The sequence below is a fragment of the Oncorhynchus clarkii genome, chromosome 17 (assembly GCF_045791955.1).
Source record: "Oncorhynchus clarkii lewisi isolate Uvic-CL-2024 chromosome 17, UVic_Ocla_1.0, whole genome shotgun sequence".
Lineage (NCBI taxonomy): Eukaryota > Metazoa > Chordata > Actinopteri > Salmoniformes > Salmonidae > Oncorhynchus > Oncorhynchus clarkii.
The window spans coordinates 38,702,815-38,725,192 of record NC_092163.1 but is presented as its reverse complement, the minus strand read 5'-3'; the positions used below and the strand labels follow the sequence as shown (position 1 = coordinate 38,725,192).

The following is a 22,378-nucleotide window of genomic DNA, read 5'->3' as shown; positions in this document are numbered from 1 at the left end:
TCCATCATGGGAAAGGTCCATGGCCCTGAAACTGTTAACAATGTTTCAAGTCAGCTATGTTGCATAACACATACATACATCCACACAAGCCAACAGCAGATAATATTCAATCACATATATGGTAACGGGCTATAGTGCATAACACAGAAACCTCATAAGCCTCTGTGGAAAGGTGAGACTAACGAACACGTACATGTCGGTTGTTTTGCTCTAGGATGCCTATAGGCCTCACAAGACTTGTTGAAGGTCTCCCAGTACCAGTTGAAAAAATGAATGGAAGTATACAGTGCATTCGGAAAGTATTCAGACACCTTCCCTTTTTCCACATTTTGTTACGTTACACCCTTATTCTAAAATGGATTTCAATCTACACACAATACGCCATAATGACAAAGCCGGAAAAATAAATTTAAATTAAATATTAATGTTAATAAATTTATTAACAATAAAGAACAGAAATACCTAATTTACATAAGTATTCAGACCCTTTGCTATGGGACTCGAAATTGAGCTCAGTTGCATCCTGTTTTCATTGATCATCCTTGATGTTGCTACACGTTGATTGGAGTCCACCTGTGGTATGTTCAATTGATTGATCATGATTTGGAAAGGCACACACCTGTCTATGTAAGGTCTCAAAGTTGGCAGTGCATATCAGAGCAAAAACCATGGGGTCGAAGGAATTGTATGTAGATCTTGAGACAGGATTGTGCTGAGGCAAGAGTCTTCCAAGCTGGCCGCCTGTCCAAACTGAGCAATCGGGGGAGAAGGGCTTGGTCAGGGAGGTGACCAAGAACCTAATGGTCACCCTAACAGAGCTCCAGAGTTACTCTGTGGAGATGGGAGAACCTTCCAGAAGGATAACCATCTCTGCAGCACTCTACCAATCAGGCCTTTATGGTAGAGTGGTCAGTAAAAGGTACATGACAGCCCGCTTGGAGTTTGCCAAAAGGCACCTGAAGGACTATGACAATGAGAAACAAGATCCTCTGTTCTGATGAAACCAAGATTGAACTCTTCGGCCTGTATGCCAAGCGTCACGTCTAGAGGATACCTGGCACCCCTATGGAGAAACGTGGTAGCAGCATCATGCTGTGGGGAGACTAGTCAGGATCGAGGGAAAGATGAACAGAGCAAAGTACAGAGATCCTCTTGGTGCACCTATCCCTTTAGCGGGATAATTTTCGTCAACTTCCGCAGAATTGCAAAGCGCCAAATGAAAATTAAATTACTACAAATATTTCATTTTCATGAAATCACCAGTGCAATATAGCTTTTCGGCGAAAGCATACCAATGTAACGGTTCTCGTCGTAGGTGGAAGGAGAGGACCAAAGCGCAGCGTGGTAAGTGTTCATCTTATTTAATGAAAAATAACACTTCAAAATACAAAACAACAAAGTGAAAACTGAAACAGTTCTGTCTGGTGCAGACACACAAAGAATGAAAATAACCACCCACAAAACACAAAGGAAAACAGGCTACCTAAATATGGTTCTCAATCAGGGACAACGATTGACAGCTGCCTCTGATTGAGAACCATATCAGGCCAAACACAGAAATAGAAAATCATAGAAAAACTAACATAGACAACCCACCCAACTCACGCCCTGACCATACTAAAACAAAAGACAAAACAAAGGAACTAAGGTCAGAACGTGACCCTAGCCATGGGTCCCAAATGGACGGGAGATTCCGGCAGCGCAGGACAGGCGGGAGACTCCGGTGGCGCCGGACAGGCGGGAGACTCCGGCGGCGCCGGAGTGAAGGGCGATTCTGGCATCACCGGCGTGACAGGCAGCTCTGGCAGCTCCTGGCTGACTGACGGCTCTGGCAGCTCCTGGCTGACTGACGGCTCTGGCAGCTCCTGGCTGACTGACGGCTCTGGCAGCTCCTGGCTGACTGACGGCTCTGGCAGCTCCTGGCTGACTGACGTCTCTGGCAGCTCCTGGCTGACTGACGGCTCAGGACAGACGGGAGACTCTGGCAGCGCTGGAGAGGAGGAAGGCTCTGGCAGCGCTGGACATACTAAAACAAAAGACAAAACAAAGGAACTAAGGTCAGAACGTGACAACCAAGCGTTTATGTAAGAACATCTCTCTCAGTAGACAAAAAATTACATACACCTAGCAGCAAAGTAGATTGGTCACGAAAGTCAGAAAAGCAATAAAATGAATCGCTTACCTTTGATCTTCGGATGTTTGCACTCACGAGACTCCCAGTTACACAATAAATGTTCCTTTTGTTCCATAAAGATTATTTTTATATCCAAAATACCTCCATTTGGTTGGCGCGTTATGTTCAGAAATCCACAAGCTCGAGCGGTCACAGCGGGGCAGACGGAAATTCCAAATAGTTACCATAAAGTTTGTGAGAAACATGTCAAACGTTTTTACAATCAATCCTCAAGTAGTTTTATTTAATAAATAATCGATAATATGTCAACCGGACCGTAGCTTCTTCAATAGGAGAGAGAGAGAAAATGGCTGCCCCACTCTGTTGCGTATAAAAAACGCTGCTGGCCATCCTGCCATCCTCTGCTGCGATCTGATCTTTCTCGCTCATTTAAAAAAATAAAAGCCTGAAACTATGTCTAAAGACTGTTCACACCATGAGGAAGCCATAGGAAAAGGAAAATGGTTGATATCCCTTTAAATGGAGGGAAGTCATAGAATGGAACAGCGAGCTTTCAGGAAAAACGGCACTTCCTAGTTGGATTTTCCTCAGGTTTTCCCCTGCAATATCAGTTCTGTTATACTTACAGACAATATTTTGAGTGTTTTCTATCCTAATCTGACAATTATATACATATTCTAGATTCTGGGCATGAGAAATAGGCAGTTTCATTTGGGTATGTTTTTTATCCAAAAATCTAAATACTGCCCCCCAAGAGGTTTTAAAACCTGCTCCAGAGCGCTTAGACTGGGGCGAAGGTTCACCTTCCAAAAGGAAAACAACCCTAAGCACACAGCCAAGACAACGCAGGAGTGGCTTCGGGGCAAGTCTCTTAATGTCCTTGAGTGGCCCAGCCAGAGCCCGGACATGAACCCGGTTGAACATTTCTGGAGAGACCTGAAAATAGCTGTGCAGCGACACGCCCCCATCCAACCTGACAGAGCTTGAGAGCATCCGCAGAGAAGAATGGGAGAAACTCTCCAAATACAGGTGTGCCAAGCTTGTAGCGTCATACTCAAGAAGACTCGAGGCTGTAATCGCTGCCAAAGGTGCTTCAACAAAGTACTGAGTAAAGGGTATGGAATACTTATGTAAATATGATTTCAGTTTTTTATTTTTAACAAATTTGCTAAAATGTAGAAAAAATGTTTTTTTGCTTTGTCATTACGGAGTATTGTGTGTAGATTGATGAGAGGAAATATGAGGGGACCAACTGTTGTTCCATGTAGTGAATCTGTTATTCAATGTGTTTGATGTGCCAATGGCAGTAGGACCAACTATTTTTTTCATCAAATATTCTTTTCAGATATTTTTGGGACACTTCAAAAAAAAATATCAAAGTTAGATTATGGTAGTAGAACCCTTGGTAGTAGAATCCTTGGTAGTAGAACCCCCCCCCAGACAGGGTTTAGAGGTATCAAGTTAGGTTTAGGTCAGAGAGATGTCCTGCCTATTACTGTGATATTACTCTATGGCTCAGCTTCCTCACACTGTGTGTTGTTACCTGATTCATCTGTATCAGGTCTGTAGTCCAGCAGCTGCTCTATGGATTGGCCTACAACAGTTGGCTCTACACAGGTTGGTGCACATTTCTTATTGTTGTGCTGTATGTGTGCCTTTCTCCAAAGCTGACATGTTAGGGGAATATGTTTCCATATGCTATGGGAAAGTAGTTGGTGTACACGGGACAGCACATTGCCAGGGCTGTCTTGTTGGAAATGGAGCTCACTGTGTTTTTACATATACACATGAACACTCCCAGTACATGTCACATGTATGAAGCTGGCTCTCTACTGTAGACAAAGGTTCAATCCCCGCGTCCACCTTTCCCACTGTTTCTCCCACGTGCCTGAATCCCCCTTTCATTTCACAACTGTCAAATAAAGTGTCATGATACCCTAAACAAAAAAACATTTCTGTGTGTTTCATTCCTCCTTTGTTGCAGGTGATGTTCTGGCAGATGGGTTTGACCAGAAGGAGAGCAGCTGTGTGACCATCCAAAGCCAGTTCTACTTCACCAACACCACCAACTCATACAATGTGCTGCAGGACTGTGGGAACTGCTCCAGGTGTGTGTACTCATGCATGTTTTATGCGTGTGTGTGTGTGTGTGTGTGTGTATGTTTGTACAAATATGTGACCTCTTTTCCTCTGTTGTAGGTTATTTCATGCTAAGAGGATAGAGAACACCAACCTGTTGTTTGTGGTGGCTGAGACACTGCCCTGTAGCTCCTGTGAGATTGAGAGACTGACCCAGGTCAAAACGGAGTGTATCCTTCATTTGGTCACCAGGACTGCGACGTCTACAAATCTGAACAAAGGCTGTCCACAAACGGGGGCATGATCTCCTGCATGTTACAAAAACCTAATATATTGACTTATTAGATAATATTGCTAGCTGTAGCCTACATTTTGTAAATAAGTGAATCATTGGGTGTTATTGTATCCATATAGAAGACTCTATATAGGCCCAAAGTGTCACTGCATTTCCTTGTTGACCCTCTGACCTTAACCCAGGCCAACAGTCCAGGAGGAGGATCCCTGTGAGGTGTTGAACTCTGCACGCTACCGGAGAGGCCCGACCGAATGCTGGGACTACAACATCTGGGTAAGGAGTTCTCTAGTACCCCAGACATACTGTGTCCCCCACTTGGCACCCTTTTCCTTATATACAGTAATGCACTACTTTTGACCAGAGTCCTATGGGCCCTGGTCAAAAGTAGTGCCCTGTAAAGGGAATAGGGTGCCATTTGGGACACAACTGTGGTCTCTTGTGCATCACTTCCTATTGTTATTATTTGATATATATTATATACAGTGCCTTGCGAAAGTATTCGGCCCCCTTGAACTTTGCGACCTTTTGCCACATTTCAGGCTTCAAACATAAAGATATAAAACTGTATTTTTTTGTGAAGAATCAACAACAAGTGGGACACAATCATGAAGTGGAACGACATTTATTGGATATTTCAAACTTTTTTAACAAATCAAAAACTGAAAAATTGGGCGTGCAAAATTATTCAGCCCCCTTAAGTTAATACTTTGTAGTGCCACCTTTTGCTGCGATTACAGCTGTAAGTCGCTTGGGGTATGTCTCTATCAGTTTTGCACATCGAGAGACTGAAATGTTTTCCCATTCCTCCTTGCAAAACAGCTCGAGCTCAGTGAGGTTGGATGGAGAGCATTTGTGAACAGCAGTTTTCAGTTCTTTCCACAGATTCTTGATTGGATTCAGGTCTGGACTTTGACTTGGCCATTCTAACACCTGGATATGTTTATTTTTGAACCATTCCATTGTAGATTTTGCTTTAGGTTTTGGATCATTGTCTTGTTGGAAGACAAATCTCCGTCCCAGTCTCAGGTCTTTTGCAGACTCCATCAGGTTTTCTTCCAGAATGGTCCTGTATTTGGCTCCATCCATCTTCCCATCAATTTTAACCATCTTCCCTGTCCCTGCTGAAGAAAAGCAGGCCCAAACCATGATGCTGCCACCACCATGTTTGACAGTGGGGATGGTGTGTTCAGCTGTGTTGCTTTTACGCCAAACATAACGTTTTGCATTGTTGCCAAAAAGTTCAATTTTGGTTTCATCTGACCAGAGCACCTTCTTCCACATGTTTGGTGTGTCTCCCAGGTGGCTTGTGGCAAACTTTAAACAACACTTTTTATGGATATCTTTAAGAAATGGCTTTCTTCTTGCCACTCTTCCATAAAGGCCAGATTTGTGCAATATACGACTGATTGTTGTCCTATGGACAGAGTCTCCCACCTCAGCTGTAGATCTCTGCAGTTCATCCAGAGTGATCATGGGCCTCTTGGCTGCATCTCTGATCAGTCTTCTCCTTGTATGAGCTGAAAGTTTAGAGGGACGGCCAGGTCTTGGTATATTTGCAGTGGTCTGATACTCCTTCCATTTCAATATTATCGCTTGCACAGTGCTCCTTGGGATGTTTAAAGCTTGGGAAATCTTTTTGTATCCAAATCCGGCTTTAAACTTCTTCACAACAGTATCTCGGACCTGCCTGGTGTGTTCCTTATTCTTCATGATGCTCTCTGCGCTTTTAACGGACCTCTGAGACTATCACAGTGCAGGTGCATTTATACGGAGACTTGATTACACACAGGTGGATTGTATTTATCATCATTAGTCATTTAGGTCAACATTGGATCATTCGATCGATCCTCACTGAACTTCTGGAGAGAGTTTGCTGAATAATTTTGCACGCCCAATTTTTCAGTTTTTGATTTGTTAAAAAAGTTTGAAATATCCAATAAATGTCGTTCCACTTCATGATTGTGTCCCACTTGTTGTTGATTCTTCACAAAAAAAATACAGTTTTATATCTTTATGTTTGAAGCCTGAAATGTGGCAAAAGGTCGCAAAGTTCAAGGGGGCCGAATACTTTCGCAAGGCACTGTAGGTGGTTGTTCTCTAGTCCTCTCAGTCTGCGTCTTCTCTTTATTTCTCTCTTCTAGGAGAACACATCGGAGTGTGGGAGAGGCCATTCCCTACAATCTTCAATAGGAATCCTTTTCTCTATCCAGCTGATCCTGACTCTTCTCTCTCTCTGACACCTGGACTAGACCATTACCACAGTCATCATCCACTATCTCCTGACATCCATTATCTTACTCTTCCCTTTGTTCTTCAACATTTCTTTATCCACTTCTGGTCGGGGATTGACCTCTGCCAAAACAGTTTTTTTCCCTCATAATTCCAATTTCCTCTTTCCTCTCCCTTTCTCTAGTGTGATTTCCCTTAATCTCTCTCTCTGCATTGCCATTGCATGTCTCATATGACAGGCCACTTGAAAAGAAGAGAGTTTCTCTTATTTTGATGACAGTAAATTGCCCCAAGTGTGAGATATGGATATTTTTTTTAATCATCCATATCCTTTAAAAAAAATCACTTCATTTGAATGTGTGATAAAGGGATGTTATGACAAATATTTTATTGACTTAGATGTTAGTTAGCATCAATGCTAAATATGTTCTAAAAGTGCTTCCAAAAGCCAAATAAGAATTGATTGAGAGATTTTAAAAAACAACAACATTGTAACAAAAGTACAGTGGACCGTTGCTATCAACTGATACAGTACATTTTGTTTTTGTGAATTTTACATGAACATATAGTAAATATATAAATAAAAAAATACGTAAAATATATTCCAAAGATGTATTTTTGTTCATATATATATATATATATATATATATATATACACACAGTACCAGTCAAAATTTGACACACCTACTCATTCCAGGGTTTTTCTTTATTTTTACTATTTTCTACACTGAAGAATGAAGTAGCCACCCTTTGCCTTGATGACAGCTTTGCATTCCAGTGTTTTGCATTCCAGAGTGTGCAAAGCTGTCTTCGAGGCAAAAGGTGGCTACTTTGAAGAATCTCAAATATAAAATCTATTTTGATTTGTTTACAAACACCTTTTTGGTTACTACGTTATGTGCTAATTCATAGTTTTGATGTCTTCACTATTATTCTACAATGTAAAGAATAGTAAAAAATAAAGGAAAACTCTGGAATGATTAGGTGTGTCCAAACTTTTGACTGGTACTGTATGTATATATATATATATATATATATATATATATATATATATGAACAATACATGTATTGAATTAGATGTATGAACAAACATGCATAGCCTATATGTCAAATGTTATACTCCATTTAAGTTATACTCCATTTGGATGGTTGAAGATGACCTACTGAAGCTTTACCTTGCATCTTGTGCAATGATTTGTCTATGTGATCTGAAAAGCTCATGCATTTGTGTATGCTAACTTCTGGAGAATGTAGCTTATGTATGGGCAGCTTTCAGTGTAAACATTTGATGATGCCACTCTCCGATTCCCTTTGTTGATATTCCCTTCTAGTCCAAGCAGAGCTTTATAGCCCCTGGAAGCCTTTATGAAGAAACACATTTGGGTTATAGAAAAAGGAGTAATATTTTTGACACACTTTTTTTGATGAAATATTTGTAAAATGTTTTTTCTTTCATGTCATGCCTGGTGTTCCACCCAGCAGTGCCTTGGTGCACTCCTATTGTATGAGCGGGACTTTAGATCTCAGATCTGGACAGTAGACACTTCTGCTCCAGCCCTGGAGAAAGGCACACTCGACTCTATGGACAGTACTGACTGAAAGGACAGCCCTCAATGGATTTTGTGGGCCATGGGAAATGTTAAGGTGGACTGTGTGAGGTGAAGGGAGATAGGTGTAGTTTAGGATTACATTTCAGACTGCAAGGTATTAGGGATACAGCACAATTGAAACAGCGCCCAGTTACAGTACTTTCCCTTGTAATTTCCCCATGGACACAGAGGCACAGCCATCGTTCAGCCTGCTCCAGTCTGTTTGTGAAAAGGTGCAGTCAACCGTGTGACCAAGAGCTGATCATGGATAAAGGACAGCCTAGATAGCCTGCTTCCCCAGTGCTCAGTGTCATCTCCCTCTACCCTGTAGTTCAGTGGTGTACCGCAGTATCTCATGCAATTCTACACATTTTGCCATGAGGCTTAGAGAATTTTGCATTTTTAAAGCAAATTTCCTGTTATTCTATACATTTTGGCATGAGGCTGAGAGATAATGTTGCAGTTTTACAGCAAATTTCCTGTAAATCATTTTTTTTAATGACATGTTCATATCGTATCTGGGGAGGGTGGGGGGGACCATAGAGATCCTATTAAATTACTAGAGGGCGGTTATGTCATTAACCCTCGAAGTTCCAGAATGGAGTGAAAATGGCTGCCATATTGGTCAGGGAGAAATCCAAACCAGTCTAAATGGAATGAAAGGCATAATCCTGATTTTACTTATGCATGAAATTAAAACAAAGGCATGTGATGTATCAGAAATTGTGTAATATAATTATTTTCAACCAAATATGTTATATAAACATAAAAACAGTTTATATGGGTTTTATGCACCTTTTCTGTATAAATAGCCACAAACATATATGTAACCAGACCATAAATGTCAACATTTTTGCTTTCTTGGAAATCTGAGAGTGCTATTATATGATACAATATAAGTACTTGTTGCATTTACAACTTGTCTAAGTCCTATCATCTACAGATTTCGGCCAGTGAATGGCTGTGGATTGACTACATTGTTTGAATGGAATATTGGCAGTAAAACTGTTTGGATAGCTAGCTAACAAATATACAGTGCAGATACATTTTACAAATCCATTATTTTACACAATATCTTATCACGGCACTGGCAAATCATAGTTGACCAACTCCCTAACCAAAATGGCTGACCTTTAACCCATTCTAGTATTCTAATTCCTATTTCTATGGGGGCGACCTCCAACCCACGGGAATTCCCATACTCTCTGTAGGAATACCAGATACCAGCTCACATTTCCTACTGACCTCACTGTATACATGAGACATCCAGGAAGTGACTTGCCATCAGCCAATCGGATATGACGAGTCACTCAATTACAATGACTGTTAGAATACAGTATTAGCAGTAGTACAGTTGAACTTTTTTTCTGCAATTCTCACAGGCTCATGTAGAGCCTTTGTTAAATAGACTGAAGAACACTCAGTTTGGACCATGTTTTTTATTATTATTTATATATTATTCAAGACAGACTAGACAAAAACCTGATTGTACAAAACATAAAAATAATTGTCTCTTCAAGAATGTGTTTACAAAAGTAAATTAACAAACAAAAATTGTATACATCGAAGCTGCACACCTCAACCCAGTACCCATCCCAGACCATGGGCATTTTAAAGACGAGCATTTTATCTGGGCTTTTCATGATTGATTTGGGGGAATTAAATATTGAAAACAACTCTGTCCACATTATAGGATAACTATTGCTCTTTATACAGTGTGCTATTAACATTGAAGTCAGTGTTTTAGTTTGGTACGTTTAATTTTTGATATACTTATTGCATGATTTTATGGAACATTTCCAGATTGATGTATAAACTAGTAATAAAAAGTATTTGACATTTCTTTACAGGTGAACGTGAGTAGCCTAAGCACTCTCCCACTCCGTGAGGATTTCCCAATGGGTGCCACCTTACACTTAACTCTGGTCCAGGGCGTCATTCAGCTTTGAGATCGCAGCCAAACAATGTTCTGGACCAGAGTTACCTTACACTATGAGTGTTGTGAGAATCTGATAGGCATGTGGGGGTTTTGGTCGATGACCTCTGATTGACCTTTGAGTATGCTTCATATTACCTGTTATAAATTAGGTAATAGCATTGATTGTGAGAATGAACTCAGTGGGCAGTTTGTTTATTGCAAAATTTAAAGAACGTTGAATGTTTTTGAAAAATATGGGGGATGGGCATTTTAACTTCAGTTTATTCAAAAAAGCCCGTAACAGCTTTCCTATCGTTTTATTTATTAGGCTATGAAATAATATGAATGTTTAATGTCTTTCTGTACTTTTGGTTTGGTTTGCTGCTATTGTTGTTGTTTGCTTGGGACAGCGTTTCCTCTCCTTGTGCGCAGTCGTCCATGTCACCTCGTGTTTTGTACAGATGACTCAAAGCAGTCAACGGAAGAAGGCCAACTTTGTACAACATTTTGTCTGCTACATGAAAAAAGATTATCTCTAAATGTTTATATATGATATTTGGTGATTAAATGCTATTGATATTTTTCACTTCAGCTCTTTGTGATTTGTGTTCCTTTGATTTAATGCTATTGTGGTGTGCAGTGCATTTGATAACTTCTGTTTTATAGTACTGAGAGTTTTATGACTAACCTCCACAATTGAAATATTACACACACACACACACACACACACACACACACACACACACACACACACACACACACACACACACACACACACTTATTAAGTTCCCTTAGAACAGCAAGGTGTCAAAAGCATTTGACAGTGATGCTGGTCCATGTTGACTCCAATGCTTCCCACAGTTGTGTCAAGTTGGCTGGATGTCCTTTGGGTGGTGGACCATTCTTGATACACACGGGAAACTGTTGAGCGTGAAAAATACAGCAGCGTTGCAGTTCTTGACAAAAACCGGTGCGCATGGCACCTACTACCAGAACCCATTCAAAGGCACTTACTGTAAATAGTTAGTCTTGCCCATTGACCCTCTGAATGGTACACATGCACAATCGGTCTCAATTGTCTTGAGACTTAAAAATCCTTCTTTAATCTGTCTCCTCCCCGTCAGCTACACTGATTGAAGTGGATTTAATAAGTGACGTCAATAAGGGATGATAGCTTTCACATGGATTCACCTGGGCAGTCTATGTCATGGAAAGAGCAAGTGTCCTTAATGTTTTGTATACTCAGTGCATACATACATACATACATACATACATACATACATACATACATACACACATACATACATACATACATACATACATACATACTCTCAGAATGGCAGACTAAGGCCTAGTTTTCTGTGACATTTTAAAGGCAGAAAGTATGAATAGGGAGGCCCCACTCACACACCCAAGAAAAAGTTTTACTTACACTCACACATGGAGCACAAAGAAGAACGAACAGAGAAAAATTGACATTGCCTTAGAAAATAAGAAAAATAAGAAGAAATTCATTGGGACTGGAATTTATTAAAATAATAATTAAAGGTTAAATATGTTGAATGTTAAAGGTTGACTTAAGTAATATAGTAAAATGGTTAAGGATGAGATGTTGGTTTTAAGGTACAGTATATTTGGACTATGTCTATTAGGCTTGGAGGATAAGGTCTTAGGTTGATAGTGATTTGTTAGAATGTAGAAATAAGAGAATGGTGGGATGTTTGATGTTTAAGATCCGGTAATAGAGTTAGGTTAGAGTTAGATTAGAATTGAGTGAAATTAGAATAGTAAAGGGAATAATAAGTGTTAATGTTTCAAACTAGTAATGGTGATGATATGTAGCTAAAAGTATATTAAGGGTGCAAACTTGACTGAGAACAACCCCAGCCAGGTTAGACTGTTAGGAGGCAGGACATCCTGTGGATGTGAGGGGGGAGGAGCTTGTGTTTTTAGAAAGCCTAGGGTGACGTGCAAATGGGGGTTAGTGGGTGGCTGAAAAATAGTTTGCAGGTGCAATTGCAAAAATAGGTGTTAGGCAGAGAATAATGATAGGGGTGAGATTGGGGTGGGGCTAGGACCACAGATAGAGTGCATTTGGAAAGTATTCAGACCCCCCAAAATGTTCCACATTTTGTTGTTACAGCCTTATTTTAAAATGGATTAAAGAAAAACATTTCCTCATACCTACATTATCCCACAACAAGAGCTGTCTTGGAGGTGTGGTTTGAGGTGGGTCTTTCTTTGGGTTTGTGTTTGCCAATCAATCACAACAAACAATGCAAGTAGCTAGCAATTTCGAGTTGAAACATTGAAAGCAAGCTGGCAACATGCATCAAACATGTCTTCAGGTGTGCTTGATTAGGAGCTAGCTAGTTAACTAGCAGGGATACAATCTTTATTCAGGTTCAACGATAGCTATGCAAATCTATCTCTGACATGACCAATAAGCGAGAGGCTATGTATTTAGCGAGGTACATCACAGTATCACAGCCTAGTATCATAGCAGCGTAGCCTATAATGACATGTAACTGTTTGACGGTTATCCTAGCCCATTTTCTCTAGAGTAGCTACTAACCACACGTCTTGTCTGGGGAAGAGGTTCCAGTGGGCGAGTTCGTTTTGCGCAGTGGTGGAAAAAGTAAACTACCCAATTTTTATACATGAGTAAAAGTAAAGATACCTTGATAGAAAAGTAAAAGTCACCCAGCAAAATACTACTTGAGTAAAAGTCTAAAAGTAATTGGTTTTAAATATATATATACTTATGTACAAAAAGTAAATGTAATTGCTAAATATAAAATGTATCAAAAGTAATAGTAGAAGTCTAGTCTTGGCTGGGGAAGAGGTTCCAGTGAGTGGTGGAAAAATTAAGCTACCCAATTTTTATACATGAGTAAAAGTAAAGATACCTTGATAGAAAATGACTCAAGTAAAAGTGAAAGTCACCTAGCAAAATACTACTTGAGTAAAAGTCTAAAAGTAATTGGTTTTAAATATACTCAAGTATAAAAAGTAAATGTAATTGCTAAATATAAAATGTATCAAAAGTAAAAGTATAAATAATTTCACATTCTGTATATTAAGCAAACCAGACGGCACCATTTTCTTGTCTTTCATATTTATGGCTAGCCAGGCTCACACGCCAACACTCAGACATCATTTACAAAATGAGGCATTTTTGTTTAGTGAGACCACCAGATCAGTGGCAGTAGGCATGACCAGGGATGTTCTCTTGATAAATGTGTGAATTGGACCATTTTCCTGTCCTGCTACTTTTGGTTTGGTTTGCTGCTATTGTTGTTGTTTGCTTGGGACAGCGTTTCCTCTCCTTGTGCGCAGTCATCCATGTCACCTTGTGTTTTGTACAGATGACTCAAAGCAGTCAACGGAAGAAGGCCAACTTTGTACAACGTGTCTGCTAAATGAAAAAACATATCTCTAAATGTTTATATATTGTCAGGATTTGGCCAGGGTTGTTCCGGTTTTTGCCACTAGATGCCCCCATTGTGCTTTTGGATCCTTTTGTTTTCCCTTGTTCCCAGTTATTATTTGCACTTGTGCCTCGTTTCCCTTGATTGTATTTAAACCCTTAGTTTTCCTCAGTTCTTTGCTCTGTGTTTGAACGTTAGCACCCAGCCCCAGTGATGCTGTGAACATGTGTTGCTCCAGTTGGACGCTCTTGTGGTACTCTGTTTTTGTTCTTATTTATTCATTTTTGATTATCTTTTGAGGCTTTTTCTGCTGTACCTACCACCTTGTGGATTTACCTTTTGACTTGGAGGATTACCTTTGTTCTCTTGGAATTACTTTTGACATTGTGGATTTATATTTTTGCCTGAAGAACTTTCCTTTTTACTTTATTAAAACACTGTCTCAAGTATTGCTGTGTCTGCCTCATCTTCTGGGTTCTGCTGACTATTATGGGCTTTGTTTGCTAAGTGACTGTTTCTGACACCGGAGACCCGAGTTTGTAACCGAGTCTTGACATATATGATATTTGGTGATTAAATTATATTTATATTTTTCACTTCAGCTCTTTCTGATTTGTGTTCCTTTGATTTAATGCTATTGTGGTGTGCAGTGCATTTGATATCTTCTGTTTTATAGTACTGAGAGTTTTATGACTAACCTCCACAATTGAAATATTACACACACACACACACACACACACACACACACACACACACACACACACACACACACACACACACACACACACACACAGAGGTCGAGAGCCACGCATCCTCATAAACAAAACCCAACCAAGCCGCACTGCTTCTTGACACAATGCACATCTAACCGTACACCTGGCGACCTGGTCAGTGTGCACTGCGCCCGGCCTGACACATACGATACATTTATTAAACATAAGAATGAGTGTGTGTTTTTGTCACAACCTGGCTCATGGGAAGTGACAAAGAGCTCTTATAGGACCAGGGCACAAATAATAATATAATAATAATACATCATTTTGCTCTTTATTTAACCATCTTACATATAAAACCTTATTTGTTAATCGAAAATTGTGAATAACTCACCACAGATTAATGATAAGAAATCTGGCAGTGGCTTCTGATTAAATTCAATTTTCACAGAAATGCGTGTTGCAATTACGATGAGGCTCTTGTTTAGATATTGGTAAGTGGACTGGAGGCAGGGCATGAAAGGGATAACGAATCCAGTTGTTTGTGTCATCCGTTTCGGGAAAGTAGCTGCGTAATTGCGCACCCAACTCACTCAGGTGCTTCGCTATATCACAGTTGACATTGTCTGTAAACAGGAGTTCATTTACACACAAAGAAATCATACAATGATGGAAAGACCTGTGAGTTGTCCTTGTTAATGCAGACAAAGAAGAGCTCCAACTTCTTAATCATAGTCTCAATTTTGTCCCGCACATTGAATATAGTTGCAGAGAGTCCCTGTAATCCTAGATTCAGATTATTCAGGCGAGAAAAAACATCACCCAGATAGGCCAGTGGTGTGAGAAACTCATCATCATGCAAGCAGTCAGACAAGTGAAAATTATGGTCAGTAAAGAAAACTTTAAGCTCCTCTCACAATTAAAAAAATAATGTCTATACTTTGCCCCTTAATAACCAGCGCACTTCTGTATGTTGTAAAAGCGTAACATGGTTGCTGCCCATATCATTGCATTGTGCAGAACATACATGAGAGGTCAGGGGCCTTGCTTTAACAAAGTTAACATCACTAGGGTAGCGGGAAGCATTCGGAATTTTGGATGAAAAGCGTGCCCAAATTAAACTGCCTGCTACTCAGGCCCATAAGCTAGGATATGCATATAATTAGTATATTTGGATAGAAAACACTCTAAAGTTTCCAAAACTGTTCAAGTAATGTATGTGAGTATAACAGAACTGATATGGCAGTCGAAAACCTGAGGAAAATCCAACCAGGAAGTACTATTATTTTGAAAGGCTGTTTTTCCATTGAAAGCCTATCCACCATACAAGGACCCAGTTCATCTCTATGGCTTCCTCAACATGTGACCAGTCTTTAGGCATTATTTCAGGCTTTTACTCTGAAAAATTAGGGAGCTACACCGCTTTCAATGAGAGGACAGTGGAAATTTCCAGACATGAACCAAGCAATCTTCATCTGCTTCTTCTCAATCTTCTTCTGATCACGACGTTGAGCGCGCATTTCTTGTTTACCTTTTCCATTGACAAAGCTTTTGTCCGGTTGAAATATTATTGATTATTTTTGACAAAAACAACCTGATGATTGATTTTAAACATCGTTTGACATATTTCTACTATATTTTATTTTACTTTTTTGACTTTCCATCTTGGTGTTGAGAGCGCGCATTATGCCTTTGGATTTCTGAACTAAATGCACCAACAAAACGGAGGTATTTGGTCATAAAGATGAGCTTTATCGAACAAACAAACATTTGATGTCTAACATGGAGACCTGGGAGTGCCACCAGATGAAGATCATCAAAAGTAAGTGATTAATTTTAATGCTACCTCTGACTTTTGTAACACTCTCCTTGGTTAGAAAATGGCTGTAGGGGTTTCTGTGTCTAGGCGCTGACCTAACATAATCGCATAAGTGTGCTTTCGCCGTAAAGCCTTTTTGAAATCTGACACAGCGGTTGCATTAAGGAGAAGTTTATCTGTATTCGTATGTTTAACACTTGTATCTTTTATCAATGTTTATGACCATTAACCATTTTCACTGTAGTGTCCAAAACCTCTTTCAAGCTGTCAGGCATTCCCTTGGCAGCAAGAGCCTCTCGTGGGTGCTACAGTGTACCCAAGTAATGTCATGAGCAACTGCTTGCACGCGCATTACTACTTCAATATGTCTCCCTTTCATGGCTTTTGCATCATTGGTACAGATACCAACATGAGCAGCAACAATGTTTGGCTACATACGGACCGTTAGTGGAATTCCTGCGAGAGAGTAATGGTTAATGAGATTTGATGTTAATTATTTGACTAGGCTACCTGTATTTTACATTATGTTGTTATTTCGCTGAACACTAGATGGTTTCATTTTATTCTTGGCAGTGAAAAGAGGCTACTCAGGCGAGAGAAAAAATTCACCCAAATGTATAGCCCCGTTGGGAAATATAAATGGACTGTTTGAAAGTGTGAAGATTATTATTTTATTTTTAAATCACATTTTTATTTGGCGTACCCCAGACGGCATTGCGCGTACCCCTGGGTGTACACGTACCCCAGTTTGGGAATACCTGGGCTACATCATCGAATGACTGATATTCATTCATAAACAAATACATAGGTATATAGGCAGCTTTGATGCAACCAACAGAGTTTTTACATTGTGCATGATGTAAAAACTCTTGGTTGCATCGTATAGTATGCATGACCATACTGTAAGCTGTTTACATAGCTGGAACTTAGCTAGCTGAATTTCATTTACTTAAATGGGCAATAACTTATCCTTGGTAACGTTAGCAGATGTAATTATATTTTAGAGCTCACCAACTTTGACAGTTCTCTATGAAAATTTATGCTAGAGCTAATGTATCGTTTCTGTACAATTACCATGCTATCTAGCTAGCTAGCTTGCTATACAGCTAAGCTAAGCAGCAACTATAGCTACAAGTTAGCAGTTGCTATTTAAATCATACTGTTGGAAAACAAGTTGGATCTGGTTAATATCACCATTGCAGTATAAGTCATGTTTTTCATTTTACCTTGTGGTATGAATTGATGATAGTCCAGGAGAAAGTTGGAGAAGGTTGGCCAACTAGCTAGCTACAGTTCTGTCTTGATCCTGCACTAACTAGATGTCTCTCTTTTTTTCAAGGTGGTTCGCTGAGTCAACCAATAGACTTGCACCCCTCCATCTTTTCAATGCTACTGGATGTGTCCTTCTTTCAAAGAAGGGGAAGATATACATGATTGGCTTACGAAACATGGACAACTGGATGGTGATTGGACATGTTTGACAGACTTATGTGAGTTAGGAGGCTTTTAAAAACAATTACCTGCACTCCAGATAGCCAAATCAGCCAATAGATGGTGCGGGCATACTAGAACACATCCATCTGTTTAAATCATCATGACAAAGTATATGTTTTGCTTCGATGTGCACAATCTAAACAGTTCACCAAATTATTTGTTGTGTCTTTGGCTGTGCCAGATTAAGTGATATGACATGCTATTCTATAAAATATTTTTTCTGTAATTAATATTACCTGATTAAGCTAATAAGGTAAATGTAATTAACTAGAAAGTCGAGGCACCACGAAAGAATGTTTATAGAGCTGTTATCTTACGAATAAACTCTTAAAGGCCTAGTAATCTTTTACATCAATAGTAGTCAATATTTAATCGTCACCTTATTTAGTCTCATCTGAAAGTTGTTAATTCTTGGTTATCTTCACAAACTCTGGCTAACAAATTGAATCAGCAATACAAAATTTGGTTTAATTATTTATTTACTAAATAATCACACAGAATTACATCTACACAGAATGGATCATACATTGATTATAAATTATGTCATAAAGGAAAACGTCCACAAGCGCACATGTCAAGGGAAGAAAACCAAGTATCCTGGCAGATTACAACTTGTTCAGAATGAGTCTGACATAGTCAGGTAATTTTCAGGTCAATGCCTGGAGGTCAGTCAGAATTGGTGTCGAGGGAGTCTGTAGTGGTTTTACTACCAGTCACTGTCTTCTACTATTGTAGTGGCGGTAGGTATGAAGAAGTCTACTTCATAGCTATGTTATCCACGGAGGAGCTAACCTCACGACAGAAGTACTCTCTAAGCACGGAACCAGTTGTACGCGGTGTGATCATGGTTCATGACTTCTAATAACTTTTCTCCTGAACTGATGGTTCTATTTATTAGTGGCACGTGTGTTAACCATTGGAAGAGTGCAATGGAGATTCCCTTCCCCGTATTGCACTCTGAGTGACTCCTATGTCACTATTATCAATAGCAATTTAAATTGTGAGGTTACTAATCCTCTTACTGAGTGTTGCTGGACTGACTGTGGTATTGGTACTGGTACTCAAGGGGACCAGTTGTCCTACCAATTTATTCTGAAATGTTATCCTACAGGAATACGTGATTAGAGCATTTTAGTGGCTACTGTTAGAGTTGCGTCAATTCGAATCTGGTATCAGGATAAGTATGACATTGAGTCACCGATTGTATACTATGTATTTTTTATTAGCTAAGCAATAAGTGGTAAATGCTATTTTCATATATACGGGCTCTCTGTCCCACCTCGCAGGGCATATAGAGAACTGAATTGTTCTTGACACAGATATTATAAATATACCCTGACAGAAATAGTTCCTGCTTCCGAGCCGGCCTGTCAGAGTAGAGACTGGGCATGGTTTAGACTCACCCAGCCTATCGTTGATTGTTGTTTTACGAGCTGGTACCAGCCCTCGGGCGCTCCAGTTGATAGATGTAACTTGCTGTGTCGAATATCTATGCGCTCATTCCCTAGATACCGTTATCACATATCTGGTTTCTGTTATTGTTAAGTTTGATTTCTAACATAAAACAGTCTGTGGTTTGCTACACTATGTTCTGTATGTATCCGTTTTTATGTTATTCTGTATTTTTCCATCATGAGAAAGGCCCATGGCCCTGAAACTGTTAACAATGTTTCAAGTCAGCTATGTTGCATAACACATACATACATCCACACAAGCCAACAGCAGATAATATTCAATCACATATATGGTAACGGGCTATAGTGCATAACACAGAAACCTCATACTACTAAACATGGAAAGGAATGATTATTGTTGCCATTTGTTTTGGAGGTGGACAAGTCCACTGGACTTCCTTTACGACCAGTGTGGTACACCTCCGTACTACCTTAGATGTGTTCTAAGATAATCCCCGTCTAGGGGCCTGTCTGCTCTTCACTGTTCTCATAGGGGAGTTTACAACTAGATTTGATTTATGCTCTGGCGGCCTCGTACGGTGTTGTCCGTAGTCTCGACCCCCCCCCGGCCTCGATGAGGCTCATCATGGGTCTGGGATACTATTCCCCCCCTTTGAGTCTCAGGACACCCGAGACTTGGTACCCGAGGCGCAACCTAAAAGTTCGGACCCTATGTACGAGTTGTCAGTGGCTGCGTTATTATGAGAATGGCTGTAACCTTTCAACCCAATCTCCTTGTTTTGTGCTTCAAAAAGCTCAGTGGCTGTCGAGACCTGTCAGTCACCACCAAGTCCGCGTGTGGTAATCTCTGAGACAAGGATCTGAGACAAGGATATCGGTCTGTGATATCGCAAAGTGTTTCACCAGTGGTAGTCATCGGGTCAGTTGCTGGACTGACGCCATTAGTGTCATTGTAAGGGGTGACAGTCCCCCACAAAGCGGAAGGTGTATCATCGGAAGCAGAGTATACTCTGCGCATCAATGCTTTTCTTGCTGAGACGGCCGCAGTGCTTGCGGAAGTCTCCAAGGGGCAAGAGAAGTTCATCTCAATTACCGTATTGCACGACTGCAAGGAGGAGGGAAGTTGCTCATTTACAGAGACAGCTGGCTCAAAATCATGGAAAGAATGGTCAATCAGATTGGCTGATGGAATGTGTCGAGATATAGTAATATCTCCTTGGATCGGATTCTTCACCAAGAGGTTTCTAAACGTCTTTTTCCCAAGGGGTGCTCTCGACAGGTACCCCTCGTGAATGACTGCGTTGCAGCTAGCGTTATGGGAGGACAGTGTGGTCAGTGGAGAAGGCACTGTGGCCTACCACTCCACTGTGGCCTACCTTGTTGGTTTTCCAATCCATCAATGGGAGTAACCGATCCATCAAGTCTGCTCCAAGTAGCAGGGGTACAGATTCGAAGCTGATAACAGACACAGGGTGAACGAGCAATACGTCCTGGAAGTGTAGTTTCAGCGTGACTCTAAATGTGAGAGGCGAGGTAGTCTGAGTGAACCCTCGAAGTGTAGTGTCGCATCGTTCCACTTTTAACAAACATTTAGTTGGCTTCAAAGTCCTTTTGAGATCATCGAACAATGTTTGAGAGATGAGTGATAATGTCGCACCCGAATCAATTAGCACATGACAAGTTAAGCAATCCTTCAGGACCGTTTCCAGGTATGCGCGTTTAGATTTGTGTTTAGTGGACATATTCCTCACAAAGTGGAGTGGTCGTTCACAACGACGTGATGTGCCATTTCTGTTCAAGGTGGAAGCAGATCGACTTTTCAGATTTTGAGTGGACTTAGCTTTAGTGAAGCGTTTTACCTTTTCTTCGCAACCTTTGTATTAGAGTAAATAGACAAAGCCAGCTTTGTCTTTGATCAGGCGGGCCCTAGATAGGGTCTCGAATGAGAGCGGGAGAAATTTTAATTTTACCGTCCTTGCTGTGGGTGTTAATTCCTGCGGACCTGGTGTCCGGTAATTTCCTGTTTAGTCCTTGTGACTTATCTTTTACCCTTTTCTCAAATGTTTCTCGCTTTAGTTCTTCACGTAGTGGAACTTCTGGAGAACATTGGTCTACGTTTTGATCATCCTTCTATCCTTTGTTACCCTTGTGCTCTGACACTTTTTGTGGGTTGGGTGCAGGAACGTTGCGAACAGGTCGATTGTAGCGGTAGTCGTTTTGATGGCGACGTACTTTACAGTTATTTAGATCGCGGTGGTTATTAGATTTGTGGTTTTGTGGTAGAAACCATTGTTGTGCGTCATCTCTTAACGCTCCAATACCTGATAATGCACCCTCTAACTGGAGTGAGTTCTCCTGGTCAAACTTCAAAACCGAGTGGTCAGGGCTCTTACCGTTGTGAACTTTTGATGCCTCAAAAGTTGTGCTTGCAAGCACTCTGAGTTGTAAGATAGGCAAGCCAACGTGGGCTGCAGGGCCCAAGTATGTAATGAAGGTGGGATACAGGTTCAACAGAAACATTTGTTTGAATGGTAACAGTTCTTCCATTCCTGTTTCAGTGAATAGGCCAAAGTAAGCTGAACGACACATGATAGTAAGCCTGTGGGTGTTCGTTCTGAGCTTGTTTGACCGTGTTAGCCAGTGAACTATCGTGTTTGCGTGTTGCAGAACCACTAAATTATATTTTCAAATCTGTGGCAAGTTTAGCGTAGTCATTTAACACGTGTTGCTGTTGTAGACGAATGAACCTCGTCACATGTCTATTCGACGTTCGCTTCAACAGGTAAACCCTGTCAGAACCCGTAGCGTTCGGGTAGTCATCTAACGCGTCCTCTATGTCAGCTAGGAACGGCTCGGTATCGTTTGGCTGACCTGGAACAGGGTCAAAGATGGGGAAATACTTGACTAGTTTGTCAAGCGGTCAGAGAGGGTTGACTTCATCCTGTGGGGAAATTGGGGCCGAAAGGCCAAGAGGAGAAGCCAAGCATTGGCTTTGTTGGCCAAGAGGCGCCATATTACTCAGTGCCGGATGGCCAAGAGGAGATGACTGAGGGACACTTGAGGGAGTCGATGTCTGAAACCTATCGTCTTCACTCCTTTGAGTACCGAACTCCGGTTGCTTGGATGGATAGTCACGTTGTAGAGCGTGACCATTCTGAACTTCCTCCAGATGGTACCTAAGGGTGGTTTTCTGCTGCATTGCAGAGTCCACTTGAGTACTGATTTTGGAAACGTGAGTGTCACACTTGCTCCTTTCGGACAT

At 40.6% G+C, this 22,378-nt stretch overlaps 1 protein-coding gene across 3 annotated transcripts in view; it reads left to right on the top strand.

Annotated features, from left to right (window-relative positions):
* LOC139370785 (voltage-dependent calcium channel subunit alpha-2/delta-2-like) overlaps positions 1-7,781 on the top strand; it is an 86,381-nt gene extending 78,600 nt beyond the window's left edge. For 2 of the 3 annotated variants that reach the window (XM_071110546.1, XM_071110548.1), the window contains 5 exons: positions 3,696-3,751; positions 4,119-4,242; positions 4,334-4,443; positions 4,699-4,781; positions 6,650-7,326. In XM_071110546.1, the coding sequence (XP_070966647.1) occupies positions 3,696-3,751; positions 4,119-4,242; positions 4,334-4,443; positions 4,699-4,781; positions 6,650-6,745 (469 nt within the window). In that variant the 3' untranslated portion in view covers positions 6,746-7,326. Of the gene's footprint in view, positions 1-3,695; positions 3,752-4,118; positions 4,243-4,333; positions 4,444-4,698; positions 4,782-6,649 lie in introns of all 3 variants that reach the window. The other variant, XM_071110547.1, reaches the window with a different exon arrangement.
* Positions 7,782-22,378: the final 14,597 nt, after the last annotated feature.